This window comes from Leucopleurus acutus (genome assembly GCF_964270905.1).
Source record: "Leucopleurus acutus genome assembly, chromosome: 17".
In the NCBI taxonomy this organism is placed as follows: domain Eukaryota; kingdom Metazoa; phylum Chordata; class Mammalia; order Artiodactyla; family Delphinidae; genus Leucopleurus; species Leucopleurus acutus.
This window is the reverse complement of record NC_139159.1, coordinates 74,284,236-74,310,177: the sequence shown is the minus strand read 5'-3', so window position 1 is coordinate 74,310,177 and position 25,942 is coordinate 74,284,236. Positions and strand designations below refer to the sequence as shown.

Genomic DNA, 25,942 nt, shown 5'->3' with positions numbered 1-25,942 from the left:
CGTCAACGACCTTGCAATCCCTCTGACACCCAGCTGGGGGTCATCAACGGGGGACACTGGGTAGAAGATCCGAGGGAGGGGGAAGGAGAATGAGGTCGTCTAATGTGCCTGGTGCCCTTACGAGAAGAGGAAATGAGGACACAGACACACATCGAAGAGACACCATATGAAGGTACAGGGAGGAGAAGGCCACGTGCAAGCATGGGGAGCACCCTCCGGAGGAACCAACCCTGCCAACACCTTGATCTTAGACTTCCAAGACCCCAGAGCTGTGAGAAAATAAACTTGTGATATTTAAGCCACCCAGTCTGTGGCACTGTGTTACGGCAGCTTGTGCAAACTAATACAATAGGAAACTGAGTAAACAGAGGGGTTTTTTTTCCCACCATATCACAGCCATTTGGAGGATGCGGTTCTGTAGGTTTGCTTATGCAGGTTCTTGGACCCATACAGCAGACAGTCAGACTCCTCCTGCAGTGTCACTCCATTGTTCAAGGCCAAGGTGAATGGCCCAGCCTCAGAAAGCCATGTACCATTGCTCTACTCCTTGGCTACAATCCGCAGTGCCCCGCAACCCAACCCAATCCAGCTGGTCACCAGCCACCTCTGCTCTTTTGTGGGTTTTTTGTTTGTTTTTTTGTTTTTTTGCGGTACGCGGGCCTCTCACTGTTGTGGCCTCTCCCGTTGCGGAGCACAGGCTCCGGACGCGCAGGCTCAGCGGCCATGGCTCACGTGCCCAGCCGCTCCGCGACATGTGGGATCCTCCCGGACCGGGACACGAACCCGCGTCCCCTGCATCGGCAGGCAGACTCGCAACCACTGCGCCACCAGGGAAGTCCCCCACCTCTGCTCTTTTGAACAAGGACTAATGAAAGCATCTGTTCAGATCCATCTACACTGAAGCTCAAGTCAACTGATCGTGAATCAGGGACACCATCTTTCACCCAGGTATGCAGAGTGAGGAAGACCCTGGACGTCTTTAGCTCCCTCTCTTCCGCTACCAACAGCATGATGCCAATGCCTTAACTCCTCCCTGTTCATCTTCCTTATCTGTAGAGTGGGTGTAATCATCGTACCTACTTCACAGGGTAATTGCAAGGGCTAAAGCATTGAATTCATACGAAAGTGCTTCGTAAGCTTTAATGTCTCCTACACAGGCTAAGGAGTCATTAACTCAACAAAATGTTGAATGTTTGCCTCATACCAGACCCTGTATAGGGCATGCATTACATTGCAGGCATCCAAGACATACTAATTGGATGATTTGAAAGAACTAAGATATAAATGGCATGGAGTCTTTGCCCTCGCAGACTCCATTCATAAAGGAAGAGATGGACATTTTAAAGGCAATAATGCAGGTGGTGAGGGCTCTGTGTAGAGTTACCCAGGTGCTGCCACAGCCCGAGTCAGCCTCCTGCCCCCGTCGGTGAGTCTGGGAAGGTCTGTAGGAAGACAGGGTACCGAGGTGGCTAGTGAAGGCAGAAAACAAGAGTTAGCCTGGTTGGGGATGTAATTGCAAGGAAGGAAGGACATATCCCATCCAGGGACAGTTGGTAAAAAATGAAAGCATTGAAGCGTGTGCGTCTCCGTTTTGCTTCTTCCAGAAGCATACCTTCAGACAAAGATTCGAGTGCAAGTAATTTGCTTGGAAGTGGTCCCAGGAAGCCCACCCAGGTAGACAGGAGAGTAAGAAGGAAGGTCGGGAAAGGAAAGTAACCCGTTAATGAGGCATTATCAGACTAGTTACCTCTGTGGGCGACTCGAGCTGAATCCCAGTGGAGAATTCGGACAATGGTGTAGAAAGCATCCCTCAGAGTTATCTGGCCCAAGGCGTGAAGTTGCGGAGGACTCTACACCTGTTCCCATCAGTCATTTGTTAAGAGCAGCTCCTGAGCGGGGCATTGATTTCCTGGAGCTTTCAGCCTGCAGCTCACGTGGGCAGAGTGCCCTCCAGTGGCCACAGAAAAACTCCATGCAAAGAAACGCAAGGGCTGGCTGACTGCCGGACCTTGGAAGAGAGAAAGCAGATCGGGCACGTACAGCATCCGCTACAGTGGGCACAAAAAGTACAAATGCTTCGGTGTTTCTGGGACACAAGGTCCAACACAGGGAATTGCAGGCAATGAAGCTGAAGAGACAGGAGGAGGGGAGTGCCGGAATATGTGAATATATGTCGTGCTCATGTGTCCCGAGGGCTTTGTCCCCAGGGCAGTTGGAGGGCTTTAAGAACAGGAGAGCCATGGTCAATATTGTATCATTGAAATATCACTCTGGCTGCCATATGGAACAATGCCTTTGGATGAGGTAAGACCAGTCCTGAACCCAGGACTAGGCTCTCACATTAATAGTCAAGGAGGAAAACAGGAAGGGCCTGATAGAAAGAAATGATGGGAGGGTTAGAAAAAAATATTTAGGCGACACAAAGAAACCCAGGCAGCCTTGGTAATTTGTTGAATCTGAATATGATGGGGAAGAAAGAGTCAGGGTTGACTCTGAGGGTTTCTAACTTTGATGACTTGTCAATGCTAGTGCCACCAACTGAGTCAGAGAATGAAGTATCAGGAACAGTTCTAGGTGGAGAGGAGATGCATTCAGGTGCAGCATTTATGATCTGAGGAGTGCAAGGGCAGCCCAGCATGAGACACAGGAGCTTGAAGCCCAAGGAGAACCGACTTGGAAATAGGATTTTAGAAACTCACACGTGAAAGGCTGAGAGTGAACGAGATAGCCCAGGGAAGGATGTCAACTTTGAACCACGCAGTGAGTCAAGGACAGAACCGTAGCAATCACCAACATTTAAGACAGTAGATAAGCAAAAAACAAATCCTTGAAGGGGCCAGGCACAAGGAAAACAGATGCGGTATAACTAGAAAGTCAGGAGACTTACGAACATGGCTGTGATCACCACACCAATCTGCAAGAGCGTCCAGGAAGACTTGGACAGGGCTTCGTGTAGAGGTTTTCCCATTTTGTCTGGCAGTCTGACCTGCTCCAGTTTCATTTCGTTTCAGTCTGAGATGTGAATGGACATGGAGAAAAGTAGGAACAGGCAGCGGAGAAAACTAGTTTGAGAAGTATGGATGCGAATGAAGAGAGGTAGGCTGGTAGTCAAGTGTCTGCAGGCTCCAGGGCACCTTGTACTTTTTCTTATAGGCGACACTTACAGGAAGTGGAGGAGGAGAGGAGAAAGAAAGAAGAAAGAAAAGGATCCACTGTAGGAGGACGTTGCTGAAGAAGTTAGAGGGGGATCGAGAGATGAGGAAGAAGCATTGATCTTCATCAGGAGAAGGGAAAATGCATTGTCTGGAGTTGAAGCAGAGGAGATGAAAATACAGTGAACTACCTGATTGTATGAGTTTGGAACGTGAGAGCCTCAGAGACAAGATCATCTTCTGAGGGGAATCAAGCGGACAGTGAAGTTAAGGAGAGTGGTGTGTGTTGGGACTAGCCACTGGGGAGAACAGAAAAGGAAGCTGACCGAGGACAAAAGGATGGGCAGGCGGAACTCTGGGCCCAACTGAGGACGGAGACCATGAATTTTCAATGGTTGCAGCCCACATGGTGACGACGCTAAGGTGTCGATGAGATGATGTCAGAGCCCCCATTCTCTGTCCTCTCTGTGGGTACCTGTGCATGCCTTCAGGGGCAGGTACACACGGGGAGCGTCACTGCAGACCCTCACCTCTGATGACTGTTTCTGACTCCCTCTGTGTGTTTCTCTGTCCAGGAGCTGTATTCTCAATCCTATGATGCCGTTGGGGTGATGTTTGCCTCCATCCCAGGGTTTGCAGACTTCTACTCTCAGACTGAAATGAACAACCAAGGAGTGGAATGCCTGCGCCTGCTGAATGAGATCATTGCCGACTTCGATGAGGTAAACAGAAGCCTGAGAAATTTACAATCACAAATAAGCCTCACGTTGTCGTAGCATTGTGTTGTTCATTGTAACCGATTTCTGCACTTAAAGAATTCCAGACTGCATTGTAAACACAAACAGGTATCATCTAATTTAGTTAACACAATTATCACACAAGATAAACCCTGTCGTCGCTCCTGGAGGATCAGGAATGCGAGCTTCAAAGAGGTTAGAAACTTAAGCCAATGTCACATAACTAGCAAATGGCAAAACCAGGACTTGATCGGAGGCCAGTGCTGTGCAGGCACTAGCATCACAGAGACTGGGCACTGATGGGGACATTTCTCCATCTGCTCAAATTACGATAAAACCATCAATTAGCATTTGGTCAGAGACCTAATCAAAATATAAACATACCCCAGATGCTACTTTCTTCTTCCAGTTTCCAGGAACAAGGGGGATACTCATGCTGAACTTTATTTACATCAATAGACTTAGCAGGAGTGGGTCTCTTCCCCTCTTCACACCCCAGCTTGAAGTAGGACACCTGTGTCCATCCACATGCCTAAACCTGAGATGGGAGGTTAGTGAGTGATTGAGAAAATGCCAGGGAAGAAGCCAAGCAAAAAGGTGGGTTCAGCTAACGTCTAGCATCCTCAGCCTGATTCCCCAGGGAGCGCAGGAGTGTAAGTGGTACCACAGAGTGGTTGCCACTGAGTCAAGCCTTTTGTACACCTGTATTGGTCAGCCATTGGCCATGGGCTGCCCTGGTGGGTAGGTGTGATCTCCCAGGCATCGCCAGCCAGGGGGCTTCCAGGGCTCTTCCTGAAGAATGGGTACAGCAATACGTTGTCGGCAGCCAGCCCTGACGGCACTCTGGAGGATGACCCCATAAAGGAGAGCTGAGTTGGGTACCAATGGCATCTACTCCATCACCCTAGACAACGTTCTCTCCCTTAATCCCCACCTTCCACCTAGACAGTCCTGTGGAGTCCCCTCACCACCTCACAGTCAAAGCTGCCCTTATCTTGCTTGAGGCCATATCATTTCTCACCTGCATGACCACAGCCGTCCTACCATTCACCCTCCTGCATCTGACCATCACCAACCACCAAAAGCTGGAGTATTTTGTCACATTCCTTTGAAACCCAAAACCCATTGGTGTTTGCCAGTTCCTCAGAAGGCCACCGAGGCTTTGCACTTACTGCTCCTGTATCCTCTCCAGCCTTACCTCCCGCCATATGCCACCTGGTCCACCATCCAGCACCATCTCCCTACTTAGAAGCCATCACAAGCCCACCTGGCAGTTTCACATGCTGCTCTCAACCACTGCGCCACAAGGGAAGTCCCCCCAAATTTTTTTTTTTAAATAACTCTAGTAAAAAGCTCAATCTGACTGAAGGTTGAGACGTCAAGCTTTGTTTTATTTTAAAATCTATAGCACCGCATATCCCCAAAATTCTCGCTTCCATGTTTTTTAAACTGAACTAAATAAATGTGAAGTAAGTCTGCATCTTGGTGGCCCAAACTGTATCGATAGATACCCTGGAGTCTTCCCAATAAAGCGATGGGGGACAGCGCCCCTAGTGGTAGAGATGGGTGTTTGCAGAGGGAAGTAGGAGAGGCTTAGAGAAGGAATTGGTCCAGGAAGCTGAGCTCTAGACCAGGAGGAGGAAAAAGGAGAGATGGAAAGAGCTGAAAGAGGAGAGAGAGGAGAAGCAGGGACGAGAAGGAGGAAGAAAAAGAAGAGGGGCAAAGGGGAGGAAGAAGAAGAGAGGAAGCAGAGGAGAAGGAAGAAAGAAGAGAATGCAATCAACAGGAAGGGGGGAAAAAAAGGCTTTCCCTGGCTTGCCAACCCCAAGCACTGTCAGCCTTTCTCACGTGGGTCCTTGGGTCACCCAGACCCGCCTTCTTTCTCTGGGTCAAAAGAGACCCTCTAGATTCTGCCCTCACTAAGCTCCAGCCAGACCCCCGTCAGTAACCATACTGCTCTTCTTGCTGATGCAATTGCCACAGGAACTTGGCTCCGAGGAAGGCTGAACATTGGCCGGAGCACATGCTCCAGGACTGGGTCTGCAACAGCCCAGCACCAGGGCTCCTCAACCCCCACCCCAGCCCCGGCCTCTTCGAAGGCTGAAGAGCCCTCTCACGTCTCGGGTCTCCACACGGACTAGAGGATGAACAAGGGGCTGAAGTCCCACTATGACTCCAGAGGCTGTTAGCTAGAGAGTGGATAAAGTTGCCGTGTGGTTAGTAAATGAAATAGCGAAGCCTCTTGCTGCCTCCTGATCAACTTCTGAAGAGGAGGTAGCTTTGCCTGGACCTGAAGCTGGCCCTCACCCAAGTAGTTCCGAAGAGGAGAGGAAGGAAGAGTTTCCCCTTCCCCCAGGACCCTGGGGAAGTGCAGCTGTAAGCGGGCAGAGGGAGGCAGGTGGGCAGCCAAAGGCATGTCTGGATGCCCCTGCCAGCCCTTTCCGTGCTCCCCACCTCCTACTACACAAGCTCCACTGCTAGAAAAACCCCCCTCACTCTTCACAACTGAAATTGGAAATCACTTACTCAGGGAAGTGGTCCCAGGTGCTCGATTTTATCAAAATCATCCATCCTCTTTATTCCTACTCCCGGTATGTTTCCACCATAAACTTTACTAAAATTGAGCTAGGACACCTGTTAGTGTGATGATTTATCTAACATCAGATACCCCTGCCTGGGCTGTTGGTTCCGTGATGGCTAGGACCCCATGTGTCTTGTTCATCAGACACTGTAGAAGCTCAGCCAGTAGTTGCTGAATTAGCTTCCCACGGCTGCTGTAACAAATGACCACAAAGTTAGTGGCTGGAAATAACAGCAATTCATCCTCTTATAGATTCGAGGTCAGAATCCAGAATGGATCTCACAGGGCTAATCAAGGTGTCAGCAGGGCAGTGTTGCTTCCGGAAGCTCCAGGGGAGAATTCTTTCTTTGCCTTTTCCAGCTTCTAAAGGCCCCCATCCGGCTTGGCTTGTGGCACCTTTCTCTGTCTTTAAAGCCAGCAGTCATATCACTCTGACTTCTGCTTGCTCCGTCACATCTTCTCTGCCTCCTGCCTTCCTCTTTCACTTACAAGAACGCTTGTGATTACCTTGAGCCCGTTACTGAGGCCAAGCTCATGCTGCTTGCCACACGACAGGCCAATGAATGGAGAGACGAGTTGCTGGGACAAGAAATAGCAACTTTATTCAGAAAGCCAGCAGATAGAGAAGGTGGTAGACTAGTGTCCTAAAGAACCATCTTGCCTGGGTTTGGGTGCTAGTTTCTTTTATAGAAGAAAGCGGGGGAAGTAAGGAGGCAAAGTAAAAAGAAAAGAAAGCAGTACGTTGTTACATATGTCCTGGTTCCCGCCAGACTCCGGAGGGGATGTGTTAATTTCCTCTTTCCTGCAGCCGTTCATAGGTGGGCCTGGTCAGGATGTTTCTGTGAGCTTAAAGTAAGGTATTTTAGCTTAACCCTCAGGCATGAGAGGCAGTGTTCCTGGAGATGGGCCATTATGTATACTTTAAGCCTATAGGCAGCATCACTTTAGTGATTAACTTATAGCAAAAGCAATAGAATACAAAGGTCATAAAAGAAACGGATCTGATATGGAGTCATATTTGTTCTTCCCTATTACAAGCCCACACAGATAACCCAGGAAATTGCCCCATCACAAAATCATTCACTTAATCACATCTGCAATGTCCTTTTTACTACGTAAGGTAACATATCCATAGGTTCCAGGGACTAAGACATGGACTTTTGAGGTGGGGGGACAAGCAGAGAGAGCATTATTCTCTTAGCACAGTTGCTAAATAAGAGACCAAGGTTTCCCTTCCTTGGCGTTAAAATCCAAACTGCAGGTGAGGATGGAGGAAATGGCAAGGATGGTACCCATTCTTCCATACAGGTATTCATCCATCCCTACTGTGTGCTAGGCTCTGTCTAGGTGCTGAGTAGTAAATACGACACGCAAAAATACCTGCCTCCAGGAATTTTACATTTTAATAGGAAAGATGACAATATATAAACACAGTCAGGGATAAGTGCTAAGGAGAGAAGATAAAGCAGGAAGAAGATGAGAATATGTATGTGGGGACAGGATATTGTGTTCGGTTTTGCATGGGGTGATCAGCAAGACCCCACTGGGATGACACTTGAGGAAAGACCTGGAAGAGGTGAGGGATGAGCCATGTAGTTGTCTGAAGGAAGAGCGTCCCAACAGGGGAACAGCAGATGCAAAGGTCCTGAGGCAGAAACAGGCTTGGCTTGTTAGGATCAGCAAGAAGGTCAGTGTGCCTGGAACAGGGTGAGCGAAGGGGACAGGGCATGGCAGGTCTTTCAGGGCATGGTGAAAACTCTGGCTTTGACCCTGAGTAGAACGGGAAGCCACAGAGCAGGGACATGGTCTGACTTCCATTTAAACAGGATCACTCTGGCTGCCATGCTGGGAGTGTGGAGGTAAAGACTGGGATTAGGTATGTTATTGCAATACAATAACCAGGTGTAAACTAATGGTGGCTTAGACCAGGGTACTGGCAGGAAATGCTAAGATTTTTACATGCATGCTGAGAGTAAAGCCAAAAGGATGTGTTGATGGATTTGGGAATATTGGCAATTTTTTCTTTAAACTAATAAGATAGCTTTGTTTATTTCAAAGATTCTTAGAAACAGATCTAAGAGTATCTGGTCACACCCATCTCGGCACTTGGCACTTAGCAGGTGCTCAATAGATATCTGTTGAGAGCCTGAATGTTTGATTCTCAGAGAGAAAAGTGGCTACCTCAAGGATGCTAAACCATTCCGAGGGGGTCCTCACTGTGAGCCAGGGGCCTGTTTCCAGGAGCCCCAGGCTGCCGGGAGCACAAATACCAGGACTGACACTGTTGCCTGAATCTGTTTCAGCTGCTTGGTGAAGACCGGTTTCAAGACATTGAAAAGATTAAGACCATTGGCAGCACCTACATGGCCGTGTCAGGCCTGTCACCTGAAAAACAGGTAAAGGAATGCTTTGGACTCAGCCACAGCCTATGGCAGGGACCTTACTCTGGTCAGGTTGCTGAAGGTGGTGGAGCTGTCATCACCAGGAAACCTGAGGACAGGTAGGGAGAAAATCCGATGAAGTGGAGATTCTAGGCGTGTGCGGTACCTGTACTCCTGAGGTAAGCAGGGTCTGCTGGGTGTACTGAGGCTTCCTTATGATTGAGAAACCTCTAGTCTTCAAACCTCGCTGTTCACTAGATGAACAAAATCAGGACCAAGAAATACGCTGGTATGATTTAATTGTAGGTGTTACTAAACCCCTGATCCCAGCCTGTTTTATTCTTACTTTTGTTTTCTCCTCCAAAAGTAATAATAATAATAGCTCTGCTTTTCTGAGAGGTGACTGTGCCAGACACTAGTGTTAAGTGGGAAACTAGCATCCACCTTCCAGGGCCCATGGTTGAATTACCTGAGATAGAGTCATGCTGGCCACACAAAGTCTTGCACCTGGTAGGTCCTCCATAAATGCTCTATGGAAATGGGCATAAGCGGCCAGGGAGAGGAATCCTCATTCCTCCTCATTCTTCTTTGCTCACTTTACAACTAAAAACCTAGACTTATTCCAAGACTATCTGAGAAGAAACCCTTTAGAGTCATTAGGTACATGTGCACATCACTCTGCCACAGGGGTCCAGAAACACATCCCCCAGGCCAAATCCAGCCCACCATCTGTTTTTTTTGTTTGTTTGTTTTTTGTTGTTGTCAACATGCAGTTTTATTTTCTGAGGCAAATCACTTAACCTCTTTAAATTTAAACATTCTTATGAAATGCAAGGGTTGTCTAGTTGAACTCTATAGGTGTGCCAGTAACTCAGGACCCAAAGATGAATAAATCATATTTTGCCCTTATATTATTCACAGCCTAGGGACTGGCAGAGATGTAAATTAACAGTTGCAGGCCAGTGTGCAGTCTAAGCTAAAAAATGTAAGCAAAGAGTTGGGAGAGCAAAGAAGTATAATAATATAGAGAGAGTGACCTAAGTGCTTCCAAATTACAAAAAGGATTGGTGATATTTTTGCCTCTAATAACAAATTTCATTGCAAATTGCTATACATTTCAAATCTTATACCAAGAAAATTTTAAATATCTCTTTTCAGCAATGGTCCTATCAAATAGACACACTAATATTCTAGGTATTACCATCATGCCATATCTTTACAGGCACAGCATGTATGTAATAGTACTATCTATTGAAGACTTGGTTAGTCCTGCTTAGTAAACGTTTAACAGTTAGGGAGAGTTAAATCATTATACAACAAGTTCATTAAAATGACTTTATTATTATGGTAAAGAATCTGAGCTTTGTCAAATGTTTCCAGTGTTAAAAATATACAAATAGGTTTATATTTTACAATAAAATACTATCAAAAAGTAATGACAGTTAAATCAGTTCTTAAATGGTGGGCATGGTTAGAATTTGTAGAAAGGAAGTGAAATGTGACCAAAAAGGGAATCGTGGAGGACATTCAAGATGGTGGAGGAATAAGACGTGGAGATCACCTTCCTCTCCACAAATACATCAAAAATACATTTACATGTGGAACAACTACTGCAGAACACCTACTGAACGCTGGCAGAAGACCTCAGACTTCCCAAAAGGCAAGAAACTCCCCACGTACCTAGCCATGTGGCTGACAGGTTCTTGGTGCTCTGGCCGGGTGTCAGGCCTGAGCCTCTGAGGTGGGAGAGCTGAGTTCAGGACATTGGACCACCAGACACCTTCCGGCTCCACGTAACATCAATTGGCGAGAGCTCACCCAGAGATCTCTCTCTCAATGCTAAGACCCAGCTCCGCTCAACAAACAACAAGCCACAGTGCTGGAGAACCCTATGCCAAACAACTAGCAAGACAGGAAGACAACCCCACCCATTAGCAGAGAGCCTTCCTAAAGTCATAATAAGTTCACAGACACCCTAAAACACACCACTGGACGTGGTTCTGCCCACCAAAAAGACAAGATCCAGCCTCATCCACCAGAACACAGGCACCAGTCCCCTCCACCAGGAAGCCTACACAACCCACTGAACCAACCTTACCCACTGGGGTCGATAGCAAAAACAATGGGAACTATGAACCTGCAGCCTGTGAAAAGGAGACCCCAAACACAGTAAGTAAAGCAAAACGAGAAGACAGAGAAATACAGAGCAGATGAAGGAGCAAGGTAAAAACCCACCAGACCAAACAAATGAAGAGGAAATAGTCTATCTGAAAAAGAATTCAGAGTAATGATAGTAAAGATGATCCAAAATCTTGGAAATAGAATGGGGAGAATACAAGAAATGTTTAACAAGGACCTAGAAGAACTAAAGAGCAAACAAACAATGATGAACAGCACAATAAATGAAATTTAAAACTCTCTAGAAGGAATCAATAGCAGAGTAACTGAGGCAGAAGAACGGATAAGTGACCTGGAAGATAAAATAGTGGAAATAACTACAGCAGAGCAGAATAAAGAAAAAAGAATGAAAAGAATTGAGGACAGTCTCAGAGACCTCTAGGACAACATTAAACACACCAACATTTGAATTATAGGGGTCGCAGAAGAAGAAGAGAAAAAGAAAGGGACTGAGAAAATATTGGAAGAGATTATAGTTGAAAACTTCCCTAATATGGGAAAGGAAATAGTCAAGTCCAGGAAGTGCAGTGAGTCCCATACAGGATAAATCCAAGAAGAAACACGCCATGACACATATTAATTAAACTATGAAAAATTAAATACAAAGAAAAAATATTAAAAGCAGCAAGGGAAAAGCAACAAATAACATACAAGGGAATCCCCATAAGGTTAACAGCTGATCCTTCAGCAGAAACTCAGCAAGCTAGAAGGGAGGGGCAGGACATATTTAAAGTGGTGAAAGGGAAAAACCTACAACCAAGATGACTCTACCCAGCAAGGATCTCATTCAGATTTGACAGAGAAATTAAATCCTTTACAGATAAGCAAAAGCTAAGAGAATTCAGCACCACCAAACCAGCTTTACAACAAATGCTAAATGAACTTCTCTAGGCAGGAACACAAGAGAAGGAAAAGACCTACAATAACAAACCCAAAACAATTAAGAAAATGGTAATAGGAACATACATATCGATAATTACCTTAAATGTAAATGGATTACGTGCTCCAACCCAAAGACATAGACTGGATGAATGGATACAAAGACAAGACCTGGATATATGCTGTCTACAAGAGACCCACTTTAGACCTAGGGGCACAAACAGACTGAAAGTGAGGGGATGGAAAAAGATATTCCATGCAAATGGAAATCAAAAGAAAGCTGGCATAATAATTCTCATATCAGACAAAATAGACTTTAAAATAAAGACTATTACAAGAGACAAAGAAGGACACTACTTAATGATCAAGGGATCAATCCAAGAAGATATAATAATTGTAAATATTTATGCACCCAACATAGGAGCACCTCAATAAATAAGGCAAATGCTAACAGCCACAAAAGGGGAAATTGACAGTAACATGATAATAGTAGGAGACTTTAACACCCCACTTTCACCAGTGGACAGTTCAACCAAAATGAAAATAAATAAGGAAACACAAGTTTTAAATGACACATTAAACAAGGTGGATTTAACTGATATTTATAAGACAGTCCTTCCAAAGACAACAGAATACACTTTCTTCTCAAGTGCTCATGGAACATTTTCCAGGATAGATCATATCTTTGGTCACAAATCAAGCCTTGGTAAATTTAAGAAAATTGAAATCATATCAAGTATCTTTTCCAACCACAATGCTATGAGACTAGATATCAATTACAGGGAAAAAATCTGTAAAAAATACAAACACATGGAGGCTTAACTAGATAACCAAGAGATCACTGAAGAAATCAAATAGGAAATCAAAAAATACCTAGAAACAAATGACAATGAAAACATGACAACCCAAAACCTATGGGATGCAGCAAAAGCTGTTCTAAGAGGGAAGTTTATAGCAATAAAATCCTACCTCAGAAAACGAGAAAAATCTCAAATAAACAACATAACCTTATACCTAAAGCAATCAGGGGAAGAAGAGCAAGAAAACCCCAAAGTTAACAGAAGGAAAGAAATCATAGAGATCAGATCAGAAATAAATGAAAAAGAAATGAAGGAAACGATCACAAAGATCAATAAAACTAAAAGCTGGTTCTTTGAGAAGATAAACAAAATTGATAAACCATTAACCAGACTCATCAAGAAAAAAAGGGAGAAGACTCAAATCAACAGAATTAGAAATGAAAAAGGAGAAGTAACAACTGAAACTGCAAAAATACAAAGGATCATGAGAGATTACTACAAGCAAATATATTCCAATAAAATGGACAACCTGGAAGAAAAGGACAAATTCTTAGAAAAGCACAGCCTTCCGAGACTGAACCAGGAAGAAGTGGAAAATATCAACAGACCAATCATAAGCACTTAAATTGAGACTGTGATTAAAAATTTCCAACAAACAAAAGCCCAGGACCAGATGGCTTCACAGGCAAATTCTATCAAACATTTAGAGAAGAGCTAACACCTATCCTTCTCAAACTCTTCCAAAATATAGAGGAGGAAGGAACACTCCCAAACTCATTCTATGAGGCCACCATCACCCTGATACTAAAACCAGACAAAGATGTCACAAAAAAGATAACTACAGGCCAATATCACTGATGAACTTAGATGCAAAAATCCTCAAGAAAATACTAGCATACAGAATCCAACAGCACATTTAAAGGATCATAGACCATGATCAAGTGGGGTTTATCCCAGGAATGCAAGGATTCTTCAATATACACAAATCAATCAATGTGATACACCATATTAACAAACTGAGGGATAAAAACCATATGATAATCTCAGTAGATGCAGAAAAAGCTTTCAACAAAATTCAACACCTATTTATGATAAAAACTCTCCAGAAAGCAGGCATAGAGGGAACTTAACCTCAACAAAATAAAGGCCATATATGACAAACCCACAGCCAATATTGTTCTCAATGGTGAAAAACTGAAACCATTTCCACTAAGATCAGGAGCAAGACAAGGTTGCCCACTCTCACCACTGTTATTCAACTTAGTTTTGGAAGTTTTAGCCACAGCAATCAGAGATGAAAAAGAAATAAAAGGAATCCAAATCAGAAGAGAAGAAGTAAAACTGTCACTGTTTGCAGATGACATGGTACTATACATAGAGAATCCTAAAGGTGCTACCAGAAAACTACTAAAGCTAATCAATGAATTTGGTAAAGTAGCAGGATACAAAATTAATGCACAGAAATCTCTTGCATTCCTATACACTAGTGATGAAAAATCTAAAAGAGAAATTAAGGAAACCCTCCCATTTACCATTGCAACAGAAAGAATAAAATACCTAGGAATAAACCTACCTAAGGAGACAAAAGACCTGTATGCAAAAGACTATAAGACACTGATGAAAGAAGTTAAAGATGATACAAATAGATGGAGAGATATACCATGTTCTTGGATTGGAAGAATCAACATTGTGAAAATGACTATAGTACCCAAAGCAACCTACAGATTCAATGCAACCCCTACTGTACTACCAATGGCATTTTTCCCAGAACTAGAACAAAAAATTTCATAATTTGTATGGAAACACAAGAGACCCCGAATAACCAAAGCAATCTTGAGAAAGAAAAATGGAGCTGGAGGAATCAGGCTCCCTGACTTCAGACTATACTACAAAGCTACAGTCATCAAGACAGTATGGTACTGGAACAGAAACAGAAATATAGGTCAATGGAACAAGAGAGAAAGCCCAGAGATAAACCCATGCACATATTGTCACCTTATTTTTGATAAAGGAGGCAAGAATATACAATGGAGAAAAGGCAGCCTCTTCAATAAGTGGTGCTGGGAAAACTGGACAGCTACATGTAAAAGAATGAAATTAGAACACTCCCTAACACCATACACAAAAATAAACTCAAAATGGATTAAAGACCTAAATGGAAGGCCAAACACTATCAAACTCTTAGAGGAAAAAATAGGCAGAACACTCTATGACATAAATCACAGCAAGATCCTTTTTGACCCACCTGCTAGAGAAATGGAAACAAAAATAAACAAATGGACCTCATGAAACTTAAAAGCTTTTGCACAGCAAAGGAAACCATAAACAAGACGAAAAGACAACCCTCAGAATGGGAGAAAATATTTGCAAACGAAGCAACCGACAAAGGATTAATCTCCAAAATATACAAGCAGCTCATGCAGCTCAATATCAAAAAACAAACAGCCCAATCCCAAAATGGGTAGAAGACCTAAACAGAGATTTCTCCAAAGAAGATATACAGATTGCCAACAAACACATGAAAGAATGCTCAACACCACTACTCATTAGAGAAATGCAAATCAAAACTACAATGAGGTATCACCTCACACCAATCAGAATGCCCATCATCAAAAAATCTAGGAACAATAAATGCTGGAGAGGGTGTGGAGAAAAGGGAACACTGTTGGTGGGAATGTAAATTGATACAGCCACTATGGAGAACAGTATGGAGGGTCCTTACAAAACTAAAAATAGAACTACCATATGACTCAGCAATCCCACTACTGGGCATATTCCCTGAGAAAACCATAATTCAAAAAGAGTCATGTACCACAATGTTCACTGCAGCACTATTTACAATAGTCAGGACATGGAAGCAAACTAAATGCCCATCGACAGAGGAATGGATAAAGAAGATGTGGCACATATATACAATGGAATATTACTCAGCCACAAAAAGAAACGAAATTCAGTTATTTGTAGTGAAGTGGGTGGACCTAGAGTCTGTCATACAGAGTGAAGTAAGTCAGAAAGAGAAAAACAAATACCATATGCTAACACAAATATATGGAATCTAAAAAAAAATGGTTCTGAAGAACCTAGGGGCAGGATGGGAATAAAGACACGGATATAGAGAATGGACTTGAGGACACAGGGAGGGGGAAGGGTAAGCTGGGACGAAGTGAGAGAGTGGCATGGACACATATACACTACCAAATGTAAAATAGATAGCTAGTGGGAAGCAGCCGCATAGCACAGGGAGATCAGCTCGGTGCTTTGTGACCACCTAGAGGGGTGGGATAGGGAGGGTGTGAGGGAGGGAGACGCAAGAGGGAGGGGATATGGGGATATATGTATATGTATAGCTGATTCACTTTGTTGTACGGCAGAAACTAACAATAATGCAAAGCCATTACACTCCAATAAAGATGTTAAAAAGAACTTTTTTAATAAAATAAATTTTTTGAAAAAAGGAACTGTTAGGTACAGCTGGCAACAGTGTGGGTGAATATAGAAAACATGGATTTTGTACTGGGCCAGTAGCTGTCAGGGAATATATAAGTGAATCTTTGAAACCTAGATATGATTCTTTCATATAAATAATTTAATGAAGTATAATTAAACCAGAGTATATAGTGTAGTTATAATTTAAAATTATACCCCCAAAACACAAATATACAAACATATATCAAATATTGTACTTCAAGGCCTCATTGACTTAGGAGCTTCTAATGAAAATTTTAAGTATTTTCTCCCCAGCATCACCACCTCCAAAAACAAATTTAAATGTAAATAATTAACATTGTATAGGTTTTAGATTGATGTGGTGGCGATGGTAGAACGTGTAAACACTGGACACTAGCATTAGAAGTATTGATTAAAAAATAACTTCAGTTTGGAAATACTGATAGACCATCATCCCAACTGCTATATTGGTGATCTGATGTATCCACCATCTGTTTTTGTAAATAAAGTTTTATTGGAACACAGCCACATGCATTCATTTATATTTTGCCTATGGCTCCTTTCTGGCTAAAATGGCAGTGTTGGGTAGTCATGACAAAGACCACACGGCCCACAAAGCCTAAAATACTTGCTATCTGGCCCTTTACTGACGGCCAACCTCTGCTCTAGAGGGGCACAGAATTCTTTCACATACACAATCTCATTCAGTCCTCGTGAGGTAGGCAGGGCAACTATGCTTATCCCCATTATATGGATGAGGAAACTGAGGTTCAGAGAGCAAATGTCTATGTGAAACATCTATTAAACAGACACTGTGAGTACTTCAAAGGAAATAGACATGGTTCCTAGATTGGAAACCTCACATATATGAACATAAGGGTGTGTACACACACACACACACACAAGTGAACAGCATCAACTTGAACAGACAAGGGTAGGGGTGGGGAATGGAATCTGAGAGTCACACATATTACACTCTCTGAAACAAATTTCCTGGTACCCTGTGTTTCTGGACACTGACTTAGGTGTACAGAGCTCACACACCTGCTCACTTCCCTTGAAGGCATGTGTGGGTGAGGTAGGACACAGACCAGACCCCTGCCGCAGCAGTGCTCCTGTTTGCCTCATCGAATGACCTCTTCTCTCATGTTTGCTACAGCAATGTGAAGATAAGTGGGAACATCTGTGTGCCCTGGCCGACTTCTCTCTCGCCCTGACAGAAAGCATACAGGAGATCAACAAGCATTCTTTCAACAATTTTGAGCTCCGGATTGGTGAGTAGCAGCCGGAAGTGTGGCACCTCGGGGACCCACCGAGCTGTCTGGCCTTGCTCTGTCGAGCCCTCCCGTGCCCTGGGCATCAAGCCAGGGGAGCTTTTTCCCGCGAAATGCAGCAAATTTAGTGTGACCTGGCCAAGGACAGGCCTGTCTGGGCTTCCTCTCACTCAAGATGCTGGAAGCAGTGGAAGGATTTTGGCCTGTGTGCAGAAACACCAAGCAACTGATAGACGACAGCCACCTGTCCTCCAACTTGTCCAGAATCCCACCCACACAAGGCCCTGATTAGAGAGGTAGCTGTCTAATCAGTCGTTTCCTCCCGTCTTCTACGTCACCAGATACTGGAGGTCAATGCGTTACTCTCCCGTTCTCCTGGATAACACCCTGAGCCAAAAGCAGGATTCCGTTCCTGGGGATGTCACGTGCTGACTTGAGCCAGGGACAGGCAGTTAGCTTTATAGCTCTTCACTCGGCCACACAGCTCATCCTCCTTTGGGCTTAGGTACTCCCTTGTGCAAAATGACAACAGTCACGGCTATGTAATAATAGTCATCTGCAATTTGGATAACTTGTTAATTTCTTCAGCATCTCTGCGGAGTCTGGAGGGGGCCTCCTAAGGCATAGTCTGAAAGCCCCTGCTCTAGTCCACATTCACATTTTACAGATGGGAAAACTCAGGCCCAGAGAAGGGGAGTAAGTAGCCTACAATCACACAGCCAAATGGTCATCCTGGCAGCGACTCCAGGACTTCCTGACTGAGACCAGTGACATTCTGGCGGCCAGCGTGCGGCCTAAAACAGATGTTACGGCCATCCTCGTGTCTTAGGTATCCTCTGGCTGGCATGCCATTTTACTTTCTTGGTTCTCCCTTAGCAGCTTTCAAGTATAAAGGGTCAGGTAATACCCATGCCTGACTTGTCAGATCTAAGGAATGTCACATGCCTTTGTTCACTGGAATAAATAAGTGATATTTTTATATTTTGATCTATGGGGTGCTCAGGGCTTGTTTCCAGATCTTCCAACAACCCTACATGTCCTTTCTGAAATCATTGAATACATGATTGAACTGGGAATAAAAAGCAGAACTATAACCTTGAACAAAGGCTGTGTAATTTCAGGAGGTGTTGCTGGAATGAAGGCCAACCCTTGGTGTGATACATTATTCTCCTGGTATAGTTCAGAGGTTAGAAAATCATGTTCCCAATGGGATTGGGCCTTTCACTTTGTGTTTTGGGTCTGCTGTAACCAGCTCTATGACTTTGGGCAAGTCGTTTAAACCCTCTGAGTGTCAGTTTCCTCATGTGTGAACTGGGAGTTATATTATTACCTCCCCTGCCTACCTCATAGTAGTAAGAAGAGATGTGAATGGGATAGTGGTTATGGAAGGGCTCTGCAAATTTTAGGGCAATGTCCATCCTTGTGATTCCCATGCATTCTGCAAGAACTGTTTCTCGAAGTTCACAGTCAGTTCTATCTTATACGTGTGTGTGTGTGTGTGTGTGTGTGTGTGTGTTGCTTTTCCCTCTGCCTGGAATGATCTAACCCAGATATCTGCATGGCTTATACTATCACTTTCTCTAGATCTCTGCTCAGAAAGGCCTTCCCTAACCACCCTACTCCAAAATACACCCTCCTCTATTTTTCTATCCCTTTAACCTGATTGGTTTTTCTTTATCACCTTTATCATTCACTGATACTATATTGCATTTTTTAAATTATTTTCTGTCTCTCCCCAGTAGAAGGTAAGCTCCATGAGGGCCGGGGCTATGTCTTTTTTCTTTCCCACCATAGCCCCAATACCTGGAACAGTGTCTGCTTTATAGTAGATGCCTAGTCAATGTTTGCAGAATGAATGAGAAATCCTTAGTCTAGTAAAAGGAGACATATATGCCCATGAATGTGTTTAGTGGAATACGGTCATTCCTTTAAAAAAAAGTCTGTATTTCCTAAAGAAGGAGGTCTTGAAATTGTGATCTACCAAATAACCTGTGGGATTGGGGGTAAATGACAGTCCAAGCAGAGAGAAAGCCAGGGACAGAGGCACAGAGGTGGAAACGCCAGCAGATTAGGGGAACTCGAGCAGTGCAGTATGGAGACGGTGCAAAGGTGAGGGAGAGGGTGGTGACAAAAATGAGACTGGCAAGTTAGGCAAGAGCCAGCTCTGAGAAGCCCTAGATTGTGAATCTGAGGAGCCAGGGCTTTACCCCATAGGCAAAAGGAGCTGTGGCAGGTGTTGAAGTGGGTGGTAACTTGATCAGACGTGCATCAGAGAGTCCCTCTGGTTCCAGCAGCAGCGTGGAGTCTGGTCTGCAGGAGGACAAGCAGGGATCCAGGGAGGCGTGTTAGGAGGCTGTGGCCACGGACCCAGGGAATGCTGCTGAGGACGTAGACTAAGACAGGGAAGGAAAAGGTGCTGCCCAAGCTCTCAGGGCACTGTGACCACAGAGGCAAGCGGCGATCCCAGCATCCTGACATCAGTGCCCTGTCCATCCCGCAGGCTAAGACAAGTCAGCCTCCACGTGAGAGTAATAATTATTGTCTCTCGGGCACTCACTGGTTGTCTGGTAATATACCAGTGGCTTTACCTATATCATCTCATACCAGCGTCCTTTCATTATTTCCACTTGACAGATGAGAGAAGTGAGGTCCAAATCTGTTAAGCACCCAACCCAGATCACACACCTAATAAGTGACTGAGGCTGGATCTGTACCCTGCAGTTTATCCGCAGAGATCACATCCTTCGTTTAAGGGTCACTGCCCCAGGCAGGGAGCGGCCCCTTCCTTGACGTCCCTCTTCTCTCATCTCTTGTTTCTCTGGTTCACCCACAGGCATCAGTCACGGCTCAGTGGTAGCTGGCGTTATCGGCGCTAAGAAACCACAGTATGACATTTGGGGCAAAACCGTGAACCTGGCAAGTCGAATGGACAGCACGGGAGTCAGCGGCAGAATCCAGGTCCCAGAGGAGACCTATCTCATCCTGAAGGACCAGGGCTTTGCCTTTGGCTACCGAGGGGAGATCTATGTGAAGGGCATCAGTGAACAGGAAGGAAAAATGAAAACGTACTTTCTCCTGGGAAGGGTCCAGCCCAACCCATCCATCCTGCCGCCGAGAAGACTGCCCGGGCAGTACTCCTTGGCCGCGGTCGTCCTGGGCCTCGTCCAGTCCCTCAACAGGCAAAGGCAGAAGCAGCTGCTGAATGAGAACAACAACACGGGCATCATCAAGGGCCATTACAACCGGCGGACTTTGCTGGCACCCAGTGGGCCTGAGCCGGGGGCCCCAGCCGAAGGCACCGACAAGTCCGCGTTGCCATAAACGTGTTTTCTTTGTGTTTCTTTTTTTGTATTTCTTTTATATATAAAATAAATATACTAATAAAAAGGTTTAATTTTTTTTAGAACAAGGATGGTTTCATTGGTCTTTGGATGCACTAGATCGAAGACACGATTTGAGTTTCTCTCCCGTCACAGACATTTCTTGGTCATCTCTTCCATACAAGGTTTATCGGGAAGCAAAGGTAAGTAAGACCTAGTCCTTGACCTTGGGAAAGAGGGACCTGTAAACAGAGACTCAGTACAGTGGGCTCATCATTAAGCACTGCCGTTTACCGAGCGCTTGTCATGTACCTGGCACACAATAATATTAATGGATAATGTTAATAGATAATATTCCTATAAACCAATACATAAATACTCTGCATTCAGAGAGGGGTAGGTGCAATGAGAAATTGTGATAAAGAACTGGAGGTCGAGGACGCTGCCTGAACTGGAGGCACCGTGTCTTTGAGGACATGTTGCAAAGGATTAGCCTTAAATGATGAGAAAGAACCCATGGAACCTGGGAGAAAAGTGACCCAAGCAGCAGGACTAACAAGTACAAACGCCCTGAGGTGGGACCAAGGCCACTTGATCTGCTGCAGCCACAGTTAGAAAGTCAGCAGGTGGGTAAGTTGGTGCAGGCAGGTACGCTGTTTCCTGGGAAGACTGCATCCCAAGCTCTTCTCATCTGACCGCAAAGCCTGCCAGGGAAGTTTCCTACGGATGAGAAACCTCAGAACAATGAAAGGAATTGCCCAAGACCTTATAGGTAGTTTTAGAACTAGGCTCAGCGCTGTACTGGTCAATAAAAGGGCTGTAACAAATAACTCCCACTCTTAGTGGTTAAAACAAAATAAGAGGTTTAGCTGTCGTTTACGTCCTATTGCATGTGGGGCAGAGGCCTTCCAGGCAATGATCTCGGGACCTAGTCTTCTTGCACTTGGGACTTGGATGCCTCTGCTTGATCCTCTCTATCCAGCCAGCTGAAGAAAAGAGAGGGAAAGGAAGGGGGATCACTCAGGAGGTCTTGGGTACCAGGCCTGAAAGTCGCCTACGTTATTGCCCTGTCACCAGCCAGAACGCAGTCATTGGCCTCACTTTACCGGAAGGGAAGTTAGGGGATGGATTCTTCCTGTGTTCACTACTGAGAGGAAAGCACTGTCTCTTCCATAAGAATCGACACCTGTCTAAGCCCATGTGTGCCAACACGAAGCTATTCTGGTAAGTTCTGTGTTGGAAGGATGGACAAGATTTAAGTAATGGAAGAAGTATGAAATCCTAATCATTATCTAAATTCTTGACTCTTAACAACAGCTCATTTAAAAGAGACTTAGCTTCAGGTAATGAATCCACAGTAGATACGCTCTGGAGGAAATACCCACCTGAGGCATCTCAGGTGAGACCCCCGTGATAGAAGGGAAGCTACCCTTTCCTGAGAAGCACAAAGTACAGAAAGGGAGTTGACTTTTTTTTTTTTTTTTGCGGCACGCAGGCCTCTCACCCTTGTGGCCTCTCCCGTTGTGGAGCACAGGCTCCGGACGCGCAGGCTCAGCGGCCATGGCTCACGGGCCCAGCCGCTGCGCGGCATGTGGGATCCTCCCGGACTAGGGCACGAACCCGTGTCCCCTGCATCAACAGGCGGACTCTCAACCACTGCGCCACCAGGGAAGCCCCTGGGCACTTGACTTTTGAGTGGCCATGTTTGCAATGCTTTTTGTTCTCACATCAAAGAAATACAGGAGGTCCCGGTGGAACGTGAAGAGGGTGCCAGGTGAAAGCCTCTGTAAACGAAGCCCTCAACCAGTGTCAGGGGTAATTATTATCTTCGAAGACTCGGAGAAAGCCTCGAGGTTTACTCAGCCCAACCTGCTGAGGACATTTAAACAAGGTAAAGCTCAGGGCATGCCGAGAGCTGCAGCCACAGGATAGAGGGGGAAGCTGAGCTCAGGTGGGTCAGGGACTCGGCAAACATCACGGCAAAGAGGCCAGCCTTGGTAGAGGCAGTCCGGCTGCAAAAGCACAGTATCCAACAGAGAAAACTTGATGTGCGGCGTCGGGCTTTGGTCTAATCCAGAGCATAGGGCCCTTCTGGAACCTGGGCACAGTTCAGCAGAGGCTCCAGTAAGCAGACCAGCCCTGATGAGCTGGATCCTACCCCAGGGAGAGGGCTACCAGGGACAGAGGTTGCGCTAGCACTCAGGATGAAGTCCCTGGACTAGAAGTAGAATGTGGTCCTAGGGTCCTGGGCTGGGCTGGGCACACCTCAAGGGAGGAAGCATCCGGCCAAACCCAGGTCCGTGGATGCTGCCAATGTGGGGGGAATGATGAGGCTGTTGCTGTGAAGCCTCACCCCGAACCCTGATTCAGGGATGCTGAGCCTTGGGGCGGGATGGATGGACATGATGGGGACCCCATCCTGAGTCTGGGGGCGTGGTTTCATTCAGGGTTCCGTCAAGCAGAGGAGCAAGGGGGCAAGGCAGTCCCGAGAATCTCCATCAGATCACCAAGAAACCCACCGAGTGGGCATCCTCCCTCTGCTCCAGTACGCCCAGCCCCAAAGCATTCAGTGCCTGCCCCCGAGGCCAGCCCATTTCGTGGCCCCAGTGGACGTGCAGAGTTTGCCTACAAAGGGTAAAGGGCAAGAGACAGGAGCAGGCAACTGGCCTGTGGTTGAACAGTCGAGAAGCACGCCTCTTCTTGGGCCTTGGATAAGGCTGGAGGGGGCAGGAAAGGGAGACAGTCTTCCTGCAATTAGAGAGATATTTTCTGTTCACCTACTTTTTAGTTTACTCCACTCATTTGTTCAAAGAACTCCAAATGTCAGGTGATTTCCAGGAACCCGGTGTAACTCAGAAACAAACCTGGCATAATATTCCAGCCAGGGGCTCCAACCTCACCTTTTCCCCTCTGAACTCTGCTTGTGACATTTTAGGTTTGATCTTAGAAATGTCAAGTATAAACTGGCAGAAGGTAGAGTGCCCCAAGTGGTGAGATGCAAAGAGAAACACAGAATAGGGGGCTGGCTTAGCCTACGTATGTTCAAGGCTAAGAGAGAGGCTTTCTCAACAGCTCTGTGTTCTGGCCTAATGTTGACGTCTTCTAAGTGCTGATCGAGGTTGCTCCCACCTTCTGTTTTTCAGCCTGCGTGGGTAATGCACAGTGTCCCATGAGACAAGCACAGCCCCTCTTAGAGCACAGGAAAGGGTGTCTACCTACTCATCCAGGGGCTGGATTTGAGGACCTGCTACCTCCCAATCCGCCATCCCATAAAGTCAGGAGGATCTTTTTTTTTTTTTGGCCGTGCCGCATGGCTGACGGGGGTCTTAGTTCCCCGACCAGGGATTGAACACCGAGTCCTAACCACTGGACCGTCAGGAAATTCCCAGGAGGATCATCTTGAGCTCAGAGTCGCCCCCCCCAACCAGTTCCACTGCTTCCCTCCTGCTTTAGGGACCATGTGAGTGTAGCTGCCCTCAGCTGGAAGTAAGTGCAATGTTATCATCCCCATTCTACAGATGAGGGGACTGAGGCACAGAGAGCTTGAGCAACTTGCCCTGGAACGTTCTTACAACCAGAAAATAGTGGCACTTGGATTGAAACCCAGGTATTCTGGTTCTAGGCTCCTGCCCTGAAGCATCACTGCCCAGCCCTGTGATGGGTGAATCCTATTCTTCAAATGAAAGTTGAAAGTCTGGGCAGACTCCCCGCCAGCGGGCTGCAGGCTGTGTCAACGGGTGAGGACTGCAGGACTCTGGTGCAGCAGCTGCCGTCGAGACAGCCTGGACCACTTGCCCTGGCCCCAAGCAGCCTCATCTTCTCCCACAGTGGGTCAAACAACTGTTATCCTTCTCTGTGTATGTTGGGATATGGGAAGGGCTGAGAAGTACTGGGCTGAGTGTTACGAGGGCAGTTCCTTGAGGTGCGTGGACCTGGGTTTGAATCCTGTCTCTACTACTCGTCAGCTGTTTGATGTCAGACAAGTGGCATAAACTCTGCCCCTCAGATTCTTCACCGGCTACAGGGAGATAGCAAAGGAAGCAACTGTGATTTGGAATTCTGAAGTGTTCAGATTTGAGAAATATGGTAAACATGCCAAATACTAGAAAACATCCCAGAGGGGTCTGAGGCAGTGCTCAACAATTAAGCCCATTAATAATGTTGTAACAATACATGAATATTCACACCAAGTAGCATAACTAAAGGCTATAAATAGGACTCACTTCAGGTCATGTTTAGCCCCCAAATTAGTTATAAAACAAACTTCAGCTTCTACGCCATTTTGGGTTTTGGAGTGTGGTTGCAAGACTGTCATCCATGCCACCAGGTAAGGCTGCCGTGAAGATAACAGATGCCATGAAGATGCATCTAAAACCCTCAGCATCCTGGCCCTCTGCTGCACTCCAATGTTGCTTGTCGTTATTATTAAACATGCAGTGATTTTATTGAAATAGTGGACATTTGCCATGTTACCTTGTCTTGACGTCATCTTGCTTGTCTATATTTGCAAAATTTTCTTTAATGAGTAGGTGTTCCTTTTAGAATGAAAAATGATAATTAAGAAAAAGTAAAGCATGTGGGTTTACTTAAAGGGCTGCAAAAGGTCTCACCGGACCCTTGGAGATTCAACCCTGAGTCAGAGGGTCTGGACCACTCCTGGGATGGACGTGGCCATCTTGCAGGGCAGTGGTGGGGTTGGTGGGGGGGCCGCCAGGCAGCATGCAGGAGCTCCCCCCATGGGTGGAATTTTTCCGGGGCCACAATAACTGCTGCTGACCGATTTCAGGGCTGTCCTTTCGGACGCAGTAAGAGAAGGGGTACTGGAAACTCATTTCTTTCCATGGCATTTTTATTCCAAACCCACAGGCTTTTCTGACACTCTGGCTCCCATGCCAACCAGCTTTTCCAAGTGAGAGTGTTTCTCTCAGATTAGCTGTGGGCTCCACACAACTGAACCCAATATTTTATTGATGACTTACCAGGGGGCAGCATGCCCTGCAGAATGACACCCTGTGCCTACTTCAAGTATTAACTGCACGTCAGCCACCCTCCTGCCCACTCCCACCCTGGGAAGATACCTTCGCCATTCTCTGAGCAAGCATCCTAACTGTTCTGGGTCAACTCTGTGCATTTGTCTTTACCTTTTATAAAACAGACAGTGTGACTGAAATGCAAACGGTTTCTGTTTGCAAA

The 25,942-nt window shown here is 45.7% G+C and overlaps 1 protein-coding gene across 3 annotated transcripts in view; it reads left to right on the top strand.

The window, feature by feature from the left end:
• Positions 1–20,750, top strand: part of ADCY8 (adenylate cyclase 8) — a gene marked incomplete at both ends in the record, with an annotated part of 213,885 nt that extends 193,135 nt beyond the window's left edge. For all 3 annotated transcript variants that reach the window (XM_082858592.1, XM_082858591.1, XM_082858590.1), the window contains 4 exons: positions 3,728–3,874; positions 8,774–8,866; positions 17,315–17,429; positions 20,263–20,750. In XM_082858592.1, the coding sequence (XP_082714718.1) occupies positions 3,728–3,874; positions 8,774–8,866; positions 17,315–17,429; positions 20,263–20,750 (843 nt within the window). The remainder of the gene's footprint in view (positions 1–3,727; positions 3,875–8,773; positions 8,867–17,314; positions 17,430–20,262) is intronic.
• Positions 20,751–25,942: the final 5,192 nt, after the last annotated feature.